Here is a 12,457-nt window from a genome sequence, read left to right as displayed (position 1 = left end):
TCCATAGTGGCTGTAAGGGTGGTTTCTTTAAGGGAAACCTTCTTTAAGGGAAGGTTCCCTTCCTCCTACATTTATTAAATGGAATAAAAGATTTGTCCCATCTCCCTCATTTATTTATTTTATCATTCACTTATGTTAGTAGGTATAATGGATATTTATTTTATTCTTTGGGTTACAATCCAATACTATCATCATTTATTTTGTTGCTCAAATTCTTCCAGCTATGGTCATGGGAATTCTTCCAGGCTGGTTTCTGTAACCTTCTGACATGCTGCTTTAAGTACCTTCTTAAAGTACCTTCCAACACTACAAGACATCCAACTCTAGAATAAGCCACTTCCTCAAGGGGTCCTGGTTCCTTTATTAGATAATGATACTTAAAACCAAAAAGTGAGCACTATAGATGGTTCCTGCTATGGGAGTGTTGCTACCTCTATGCCCTCTCAGCATAGCCAGAAAATCTATGTATATAGTCTAACCAATGTGTATACATGTCTGTATTTCTGTATCTGTTTATACTAAATGAGTTCATACTGATATCTTCAACTTTAATCCCACACCACAGAATTCATTCTCGCCTCCCCCAACACATACTTATTTGTAAATTCTTTCTTCAACAGAGAAAAAAATTCTACCCAGTTCTATAACTTGCTTAATTTCTTCAACCCTAGCATAGCTATAAGTAGTCTCAGTATTACTCCCATGAAAAATAAATCTGCCAACCAGAGAGTGTTTAATGCAAACATTTAAGCATTTTTGTCTTCAGCCTTACAGTATCAACTCAACATGACAGAGGATGACATGGTTAGATGGCATCACCGACTTGATGGACATGAGTTTGAGCAAGGTCCAGGAGTTTGGTGATGGACAGGGAAGCCTGGCATGCTGCAGTCCTTGGGTCACAAAGGGTCGGACATGACTGAGCAACTGAACTGATCAACTTAAAGTACATTCTCTAAAGTTCTTAAATCAGCTTCTTCTCCCACCCATGTCTTTCACTGAAGTAATGATGAAACTGTTACATATATTTTCACAGTCTGTGTTCCATCCTGAAATTCTCCCCACACTCTGGCTGAATTTTTATAAAGGTTGCATATAGTATAGTTCACTGTGGTGTACAGTTTTATGGATTTTGACAGAAGTATGGAGAAGTGTTTCTACCATACACTGTACCATAAAGAAGAGTCCATCACTCCTCAAAATTCTCTTATGCATTCCATTTATAGATAATCCCTATCCCATCCTTCAACACCTGGCAACTATTGATTTGTTTGCCATTCCCATACTCTTGCCTCTTCCAGAATGCCATACAAATGCACTGCCTAGTATGAAGACTTACATATTACTTCTTCCACTTAGAAAAACTTGTTCAGTACTCATGATTTCATTTTTGAGGATGTTTTGAGGGGAACAGGGTTCTTTTAAGCACTTTAAAGTATCATGCCACTATCTCCTGGACTGACAATTATTATCAAGAAGTCCACTATTAATAGTATTATTGTTCTTTTGAAAATAATGAATCTTTTCCCACATCTGACTGCTTTTAAGATTTCCCATTTGTGTTTTTTATCATTATTACTGAGTGAAAGATTCTTCAAATTCTACAATGCTTCACAATTCTCAAAAGTTTCACATACGTGATTTTGTATTGTTTTTGTTCAGTCGCAAAGTCATGTCCAACTCTGTCACCCCATGGACTGCAGCATTCCAGGCTTCTTTGCCCTTCACAATCTCCCGGGGTTTGCCCAAATTCACGCCCATCAGGTTGGTGATGCTACCCAACCATCTCATCCTCTGCCGCCCCTTCTCCTTTCACCTTCAATCTTTCCCAGCATCAAGGTATTTTCCAGTGAACTGGCTCTTCGCATCAGGTGGTCCAAGTATTAGAGGTTCAGCTTCAGCATCAGTCCTTCCAATGAATATTCAGGGTTGATTTCCCTTAGGACTGACTGATTTGATCTCCTTGCAGTCCAAGGGACTCTCAAGAGTCTTCTCCAACACCACAGTTCAAAAGCATCGATTCTTCAGTGCTCAGCTTACTTTATGGTCCAACTCTCACATCTGTACATGACTACTAGAAAAACCATGGCTTTGACTAGATGGACCTTTGTTGGCAAAGTGATGGCTCTGCTTTTTTAACACACTGTCTAGGTTTGTCATGGCTTTTCTTCCAAGGAGCAAGCGTCTTTTTCACATAATCTCATAGTAACCCTTTTTCACCTACCCCTATATGTCCCTCCTCCTCCCTTTCCTATCTCTACTAGTAACCACTAGTTTGTTCTTTTTATCTATGAGTCAACTTTTCTGTTTTATTCACTAGTCTGTTGGGCTTCCCTCATAGCTCAGTTGATAAAGAATCTGCCTACAATGCAGGAGACCCTGGTTCGATTCCTGGGTCGGGAAGATCCCCTGGAGAATGGATAGGCTACCCACTCCAGTATTCTTGGGCTTCCCCTGTGGCTCAACTGGTAAAGAATCTGCCTGCAATGTGGGAGACCTGGGTTCAATCCCTGGGTTGGGAAGATCCCCTGGAGAAGGAAAGGCTACCCACTCCAGTATTCTGGCCTGGAGAATTCCATGGACTATACAGTCCATGGGGTCACAAAGAGTCAGACACGACTGAGCGACTTTCACACACACACATTAGTCTGTTGTAACTTTTAAATCTCACATTTAAGTGGCATCATATGGTATTTGACTTTCTCTAACTTATTTCGTTTTGCATAATGCCTTCCAAGTTCATCTATGTTGCTGCAAATGGCAAAATTTCATTTTTTATGGATTAGTAGTATTCCATTGTGGTATTGTAGCAGTATTCCAATGCAGGAGACCTGGGTTCAATCCCTTGGTTGTGAAGATACCCTGGAGAAGGAAATGGCTACCCACTCCAGTATTCTTGCCTGGAGAATTACATGAACAAAGGAGCCTGGTGGGCTACATTTGATGGGGTCGCAAAGAGTCAGACACGACTAAGCAACTAACATTTTCACTTTTAGTATTCCATTGTACATGTATGGACGAATGAATGGATGAATGGATACATATGTGTGTGTAGGTGTGTGTGTGTCTGTGTGTGTGTATATACCACAACTTCTTTATCCATTCATCTGCTGATGGACATTTAGATTGCTTCCATATCCTGGCAACTAAATAATGCTTCTCTGAACATCGGAGTACATGCATCTGTTTGAATTAGCATTTGAGCTCTTTCAAATATATACCCAGGAGTGCGACAGCTGGGTCATATGGTAGTCCTATTTTTAGTTCTTCAAGAAATCTCCATACTGTTATCCATAGTGGCTACGTCAAATTTACATTCCCACCAACAGTGCATGAGGGTTCCCTTTATTCCACATCCTTGCCAGCATTTGTTATTTGAGTTCTATTTGATGACAGCCATTCTGATGGGCATGAATCAGTGTGGTTTTGATTTGCATTTCCCTAATGATTAGCAATGTTGAGCATCTTTTCATGTGCCTGTTGGCCATCTGCATATCCTCCTTAGAAAAATATCTACTCAGTTCTCCTGCCTATTTTTAAACAGGTTGTTTGTTTTTCTGATGTTGAGTTATATGAGCTGTTTATACATTTTGGATATTAACCCTTTATTGGTCATATCACTTGCAAATATCTTCTCCTTTACAGCAATGGTTAGAGGAACTTCTCTAGGAGAAAAAAGAAGAGGCCACAACTGGAAACAAGAAAATTAGGAAATGAAAAAGCTCACTGGTAAAGAGAAAGAAACAGTAAAGGCAGAAAATCATTCACATACAAAGTTAGCAGGGTGCTGAAAGACAAAAATAGCAAAATTATTTATATCCACAATAAGCAATTAAGGGATACACAAAATGATTAGATGCAAAATGTGCTATCAACAACAGCAATAATTAGGGGAGTAGAGTATAAATGTAGGGTTTTTAAAATGCATTTGAAATTAAGAGATGAGTAAATTAAAACAATCAAGAATATATACACATTGCTATACAAAAACTTCATAGCAAACCACAAACCAAAAATCTGTAATAGATATACACAAGAAAAAGAAATGCAAACATAACTCTAAAGATAGTCATCAAATCACAAAAGAATAAAGAGGAAGAAAGGCTTATAAACTAAATCCAAAACAATTAACAAAATATCAGTAAGAACATATATAATGATAATTACCTTAAATGTAATGAACTAAATGTTCCAACCAAAAGACATAGAGTGGCTAAATGGATACAGAAACACAACCCATATATATAACTGTCTATAAAAGACTCACTTCAGATCTAAAGACACACATATAAACTCAAAGTGAGGGGATGGAAAAAGGTATTACATGCAAATGGAAACCTAAAAAAAGCCAGAGAAGCAATACTTATATCAGACAAAATAGATTTTAAAATAAAGAGTAAGACCATCAGAAGAGACAAAGAATGATACTACATAGATCAAGAGATCAAAGAAGATGTAACAATTATAAATATATATGCACCTAATGTAGGAACACCTCAATATATAAGACAAATATTATCAGACATAAAAAAAGAAATCAACAGCAACACAATAATAGCAGGGGACTGTACTAGAAAAGATACTATTTTAAGCTAGTTTTATAAAAAGTTCTTTTCAATACTTATCCAAGGTATCTATTTTTTAAAGGGGAATTTCTTCTTTGTTTAATAGACTTTTGTTAAATTGGTTGAAAGTAGCTTTATATATAGGATGAACATTGTGGTAATTAAATTTTCTTATTATGACAACAAATTTCAATATTTTAAAATCTTAAAACAGGGTTCATACAAGAAAAATGTTTTAGATTTTTACTCCTACTTTTACTTTATTTCCAGGAAGTCACCAAATTTTAAGAGAGAATCTACCTCTCTATGTAAGTCCTAATTACTTCATCCCTAGATCATTATTACAACGATTAAGAATTTATTTTTTTCATTTCAGAATCTTACCAACTCAAATCTAACACAGAGCTGACAACTTGTTCTGCAAATTCAGACCCACAGAGTCTCAGAAATGAAATGCTTTTAAGGCTTTTTGTCCAATACAAATCTCCTGCTAAAACCAAACATCTTTTACAATTAAATACTAGATATCCCCTTTCTAAAAATCTCAGGGTTATCATTTTTAAAAACAGAGATATTTTATTATTTGAAGTCAAAATACTACATATATTTATTCTATCACTTAATCATGTTATTTGTTTAGTCGTTTAATCATTTCATTAGCATCTATCAAAACTGTATTCTTCTGAAACAGCAGTTCTTTTTTTTTTATCAGTCACAGTATCCAACTGTAATACTATCTATGCATTCCAAGGCACTCAATGCTAGCTAGCTTGCCAAATCTCTTTCCTTTTTTACCTTAGTTTATAACTTCTTTTCCACCTCCAGATGTTGACTAAATCTGACCTTTTCTCTTTTACTCCATTAGTGAGGTTAGATTTCTAAATAGATTTTCTAAATAAGAAGCTATTTTGTTGTCTTTTTCTCTCCTTAAGATAAAAAAAAAAATGAACAAAACCAATTTCTCTGACTTAACATTTTAAAAAGAAACTTACCCTTCTCATACGTAATTCTTCTAATGCTTCCAGTAAACTTGTTTTGAAATCTAATAGCTGAATAGAAAACAATGTCTCTGAAGAACTTTGAAGAGAGAAGGCAGATGATGCTGACTCAGTCTTAAAATCGTTCTCCATATTAACATTTATTTCCTGTAATATAAAAAGGTTTTAACTGAAAAAAATTTATTTAGGCTTCTCAAGTAAAGCACAGCTACTTAAAAATAAAACAACTTGTATCCCGTAACCCTCCAGGTTTAACACTGAATAACAGTTTTGTCATCACTGTTATTCTGATCTTGATACACAAAACACTCAGCAACAATGATCCTATTCTATTTCTCAGTGGCTGAAGCTTTTTCTGTTACCTTAGTACCCTTGAGAACAAATTTTCTGCTCCTAAACACCCAAAGACTGAATTCCTAATGTTACAGACAGGGCTTGGCTCAGTACTAACCTGATCATACCAAGTCCGAGATAGATACTGTGCTTCTTAACTTTGCTTTGATATAAAGCATTTTTAAGGACAGTGTGAATACTAATTAACAGAAATGCAATCTTTAAACCCAACAAAGTTGGGAAAGGGGGAATGTGATAACTGCCTTTTGCTAAAAACCAAGGCATTTAAATGTCTTTCTCAACCCAGAAAAAAGTATGAATCAGGCTGCAAGAAGCTTTTCTTTTAAACTTTTCATTCTAATAACTGATTTACAAGAGGCTGCAAAGAAATGTACAATGAGTCCTATGCACCATTTGCTCAGCCTCTCCTAATGTTAACATTTTGTATAGTAACAGGACCATAATAAAACTGTGTATCTGACACTGGTACAACTCAGAGAGCTTATGATGATTTTACTGATTATACATATACTAGTTTGTGTATGTGTCTGCGTTTATAATTCTGTGAAAGTTTATTATACATATAGCTTCATTCAACTACCACTACAATCAAGATATAGAACTGTACCATCAACACAGACTCCCTTGTGCAGCTTCCTTGTCTCCATACCCACTACACTGATCTTTTCTCTAATTTTATTATTTCCAGAATATTATATAAATTGAATCATATATCATGCAAACCATTGAGACCGGACTTTTTTCACTCATAATAATTACACTGAGATTCATCCACATTGTTGTGTGTATCAATAGTTCGTTCCTTTCTATTGCTGTGCACTATTCCACTGTATAGACATACTATGGTTTAACCATGCACTCACTGAAAGATATCTGAGCTGTTCTCAGTTTTTGGCTCTTATGAATAAAGCTGCTATGAACATTCACGTACAAGTTTCTACATGAACAAATGTCTTCATTTCTTAGGGATAAGTGTCCAAGAGTGTAACTGTTGGGCTGAATAAATATTGAGTCAATTTTCAGTTTTAAAAGAAACTGTCAAACTATTTCCCAGAGTGGTTATGCCATTTTAGACCCCATTTGGCAATGTATAAGTGTTCAGTTTCTCCAAAGCCCCACCAATATTCGGTATTATTACTACTTTTTTATTTTAGCCATCCTGATAGGTATTATACTAGTAAATGTTCTTCAGAGAAAAGAGAACTAATAGAGTATATGTATAGAAAGGTTTATTTCAAGGAATTGGTTTATGTGATTGTGGGGTCTGACAAATCGAAAATTTTTAGGACAGGCCAAAAGGCTGGAGACCCAGGAAAGAGGTAATATTGCAACTCAAGTCCAAAGGCAATCTGGAAGCAGAATTCCTTCTTCCTTAGGGAACCTCAATCTTTTTTTCTTACAACCTTCAACTGATTAGATGAGGCCCATCCACATTTTAAAGGGTAATTTGCTTTACTCAAAGTCTACTGATTTAAATGTTGATCTCATCTAAAAATTATCTTCATAGATACAGACATCTGACCAAGTATCTGGGTACTGTGACATAGCCGACTTGATAAAAAAAATTAACCATCACAATTGTGTATGTAAGGAACTTTCTAAAAGGGAAACTTCCATTCCTAAAAATAATGGGCTATGTTATTTGGACTAACAGTCCAACTAAAAACAATTAACAATTCCAAATAAAATATTTTTAAAATCTTAAAAGTATCAAAGACCTAGCCAGTGGGATTGGCTGATAGATTGCATGTGAGGTGAGACAAAGAGAGGAGTCAAGGATAATTTTGAAGTTTTTGGCCTGAACACCACCTGGGTGGATTGAACAGTGGAGGGAAGACTGCAGGCTGGAGCATTTGGGGAGGCAGGGCTGGGAAGTTCAGGAGCTCGGTTTTGGACATGGATTTTGGATGTCCAAATGGAGCAGACATCAAGGTAAGTGGGTATGTGCTCTGGAGCTAAGGAGTGGTTCCACAACTTGTGGTAATGTATCAAGAGATATCAGTAAGAAGAGAGCAATGGGAACATATTTTATCTTCAAGTTTCCCACTATTCCCTCTTAACAGAAATGCAGTATTCCATTCCCTTTCAGTTTTCCATTCTATTGCTAATTCATGTGTTCAGGTGAAGGCTTTTAGACAAATGGTTGTTCAGAAATAACAGTTAACACTTAAAGGACACATACTACCTGCCAGGTGGGGGTCACAGCTCAAATATAATTATAAATCAATCCTCAAAACAAATCTTTCTTGGATAGGTAAAATCATCATCCCCATTTTTGCAGGTGAAGAAACTGAGGAACAGAGAGGTTAGCAAACTTCCAGAGATTTCGCAGCTAGTAAGTGGCAAAAGTAGAACTTGAAAATGGACACATTGACTCCGGAGTCCCTGCCCCAAACACTATATTGCACTGTCTTTGCAGTGCTTGGGAACCTAATGTTCTTCCATTTTAATGAAATCAAGATATGGTAGCCCTTTCAAGTTTTCAGAGATGACTAAAATAGAGTTCTGCATTACTAAATGATGTATGATACTGTTCATGTTTTTAAATTGCCTTTATTTTAATAAAATATCAACACTTTTATTGCCTAAAGTTCCTATTAGTCTCTATATATCAAGGTATTTTGACTATGAATTTTATGTTGTTATAGCTTAATGATGCTCACTGATTAGGTCAATAGATTTTTTTTTCTCTTGGCTGTACGGCCCAGCATGCGGGATCTTAAGTTCCCCGACCAGGAATCAAACCCACACCCCCTGCAGCTGAAGCACAGAGTCTTAAACACTGGATCTCCAGGGAAGTCCCAGGTCAATAGAATTTTAAAGTTTACCAAACCCAACTCTGTGGTTAGGAAGTTACTGGCAGGAGAATACAAAAAACGAATCTAAGTTTCTTCCTGAATTTGACTTCTCTGCTCACAAATATTTTTCTGTTGTGAAACGTGTTTGAGAAAGACTGAAAAGGTGAGCAAAGGGTTGGAACCTACTTTCAGCGTGAAATGGATTTCTTGGACAATGGCCCATTATAAGGAATACTTTTCATCTGATAGCCTTACATGACACATGAATGAAAACTACTGTTTTTAAGTGTTTTATTATGTTCAATGAATGAAACTGTCTATTGAATGTGCTGATGAATGTTACATGGGTATCAAATTTAGTTAACAGCATAGTGGCCTCTGGCTCAAGAGATACAGAATTCAAACCTAAGGACTGCCAAAGCAGGGAGTCTAATAAAAAACCAACTATATTAAGTAGAATTCAGGAGAGTTAACTCTCAGATAAAATTGAAGCAAAAATAACCATCTTCAATAGGAGAGTTACTTTGGTGCCAAGCAAATAAAGCATAAAGGATAAAAGGGAGGGGGAGAGGAAGAAAGAGAAGATTAAACAGAAAGTATCATCCCAAGAAGTTTTTTAAAACTTAACTTCAGGTGAATTTGTTAACAAAAGTTACTTTATAGGATAGTGAAAAATACATCAATCTGTGAATATGATTTTAAATGTTTCCATACTGGAAGTGCCAATTAAGCAAATAAAAAGTCTCTCTCTTTATTGTAGGTATTCAAGGAATCTTCTGGATAATTTTTCAGGGAGAGTGAGTAGCACAAAAAGATAATTAGGCATGGAAAGAAGCATTGCATTATGAGAACAAGTTTAAAAAAAAACAGATAACAAGAACAGGCACACACATACCGTAGATTTCTGTCATTATCACAAACAAACTTTAAAAACAAATATGCTTAGTATGTTTAAATAAATAAAGTCAAGGCTGAAACTATTATATCTGCAAAGAACACCAGATTTTTTTAAAGATCCCAGTATAATCTCTAGTCATGAAAAATATATAATCAACAGTTGATAACTCAATCCATATGTTTGGTAGAAGACTAGACATAGTTGAAAAGAGAATCAGTGTACTAGAAAATAAATCAGGAACAATATGGAGGATGCAGGAAGGAAACTAAAAAATGGAAAGTACAGAAGAAAGTTAAGAAAGATGAAGTATAAAGTGAGAGGCTATAAAAGCATTCCCAAAGGAAGAGAGAAATAGGCTATATTCTGAAAACCTAATAACTGAGAATTATCCAAAACTGAAGAAAACACCAAGCTTCAGATCAAGAATATAAATGAATCAAAAAATGCTGCATTTGATTTAATTCTGATTAAGAAACTGAAGAGAAAAGGATCACTTCGTTTTAATCTCATGTTAAATTAGTTGTACTTAGTTCACGGCTCACCTCTTTGGTCCATGCAGAATTTTGTACTTGAATACTTTGTGCTTGTTTTCTAATTCCATTCCTTTTCCAAACCTTTACAGAGCACCTCTAATACTTTTGATATGCATTCTTAAAGCTATAGTTACCTTCTTTAATGTACATAGTATATGTATATTTAATTGAAATAAATTCTATTTTATTATAGAGGAAAAAATTGTAGTTAGTTCACAATGGATTTTTAAAAATCCGTATCTACAGATAGCACAGTAAAGTGTTAGAAAAATTTCAAAGGACTTAAACCATACAGATAATACCAAAACAAGGAATCAAAATATGGAAATGAAATATTACAGGCCAGTATAGCTCATGAAAGTAGATCCACATTCTAAACAAAATAATAGCACATACTGAAGCTAACAATGGATAAAAATGATGTATGATAATAAAGTAAGTTTACCACAGAAACGTAAAATTTAACAATAGAAAATCAGTTAATGTAATTCTATATACTAAGATGTTAAAAGAAAAAAACTACACAATCACAGATTTTTTTTAAAAGCATCTGAAAATATGCAACAATTGTTTATGATATTTTTTGAAGCTCTCAGAAAACAATAAGCAAATGAGAATTTCCTTAATCAGCAGAATCTACAAAAAGGTTTCAGCAACATCATGCTTAATAGTAAAATATTGAAAGCATTCTCTTTGAGATCATGAATAAGGCAAGAATTTCAATTACCACACATTTTATTAAAGGTAGTATGAGAAAGCAAGAAAAAGAAATAAAAGCTATATAGACTGAAAAGCATTTCACTGATGAAATAACTGTGAATAAAAATAACTTTTTAAACTACAAATGACATACTAGAACAAATAAGAGAATTAGCAAACTAGAGGGAAATAAAAATAATACACAATAACCAACTGTATTCCTGTACACTAAGAAAAAAACTTGGGAATAAAACTTAAAATAACATTTGCAATAGCTAGAATAAATCTAACAAAACATGTTTAAGATTTTTAGGCAGAAAAATATAAAGCATGATTAAATAATATCTATAAATGAAGATACATACCATATTCATATACCAGAAGCCTCAAAAGTGAAAAAAAGCCAATTATCCCCAAATTAAAAAACTCAATTCAACGCAATCTCAGACAAACCCTAATAGTTCTTGCAAAACTTAGTAACATAATTTTTAAATTAATATGGAAACAGAAATGCAAATGATGAAGAATAGCCAAGATACTCTTTTAAAAAATGGGAAGACTTGTTCCATCAATTATTAAGTTTTATTATACCACTAGAGCAATTAAGACAATGTGACAATGTTGCAGGAAAATACAGAAAGACTATGAAATAAAACCGGGAATCCAGACCAATGGATGTTCTTGTGTGTGTACACATATTTATATATCATATACACAAGGAAGGACTACTACTTTTCAATAAATAGTTCTGGGATGACTACACATCTATTTCAGAAAAAAAGTGAAACGACCCCTGCTTCACATAACATGCAAAGATAATCCCAAACAGATCAGAGAACCAATTTTAAAGCAAAAGTATAATCCTGTTGTGAGATACTACAGAATATACTAGTTGCTCCTGAACTGAGGAAGGATATTTTTTAAACAAGACACCAAAAGCACTAGTAATGAAGCAAAAGACTAATCTCTTTACTACTGAAATTAAAAACTTCTGTTCACCAAAAAATATCGGAGAGAATAAAAAGATAAATCACAAACTGGAAAAAGTTATTTTTAACACATATAACCAAAAAAAGACTAACACCAAGAAAATATTTTAAATGTAGTAAGGAAAAAAATGACAGATAAACTAACAGAAAAGTATGCAAAGTATTTAAACAGGTACTTCAAAAAAGACGATATTCAAATAGCCAATATACACAGGAAAATGTGCTCAGTTTCACTGGTAATTAGGAAAATGAAAATTAAAACTCCAAGATTCCACAAACCTACTCATCAGACTAACAAAAATTTTAAAATTGGACATTACCAAATATTAGTGAACAAGTGAAACAATGGAAACTCCCAGACACTGTCAGTGTGTAAACTAGTAAAACCACTTTGGAAAAGAGTTTGGAAGCATAAAGTTAAATATATAAATCCTTTATCGGTTGTAATAGCCCCCTCAAAACGTAATGGCTTAAAATAACAACAATTAAAAAACAAAACAAGTACCTCAACATATGAGGTACATTTGTTTTTGTTCAGTCCCTTAGTCATGTAGGACTCTTTACGACCCCACAGGCTGCAGCATGCCAGGCTTCCCTGTTCATCACGAACTCCTGGAGCTTGC

General features: G+C 34.6%; 1 protein-coding gene across 1 annotated transcript in view; it reads right to left on the bottom strand.

The window, feature by feature from the left end:
* The window catches only part of CCDC73 (coiled-coil domain containing 73), a 106,272-nt gene extending 100,577 nt beyond the window's left edge, over positions 1–5,695 (bottom strand). The window contains exon 1 of the mRNA XM_065943844.1: positions 5,558–5,695. Within this exon, the coding sequence (XP_065799916.1) occupies positions 5,558–5,695 (138 nt within the window). The remainder of the gene's footprint in view (positions 1–5,557) is intronic.
* Between the last annotated feature and the right edge of the window lie 6,762 nt (positions 5,696–12,457).

The sequence above is a fragment of the Muntiacus reevesi genome, chromosome 9 (genome assembly GCF_963930625.1).
Source record: "Muntiacus reevesi chromosome 9, mMunRee1.1, whole genome shotgun sequence".
NCBI lineage: Eukaryota > Metazoa > Chordata > Mammalia > Artiodactyla > Cervidae > Muntiacus > Muntiacus reevesi.
This window is presented reverse-complemented; position numbering and strand designations above follow the sequence as displayed.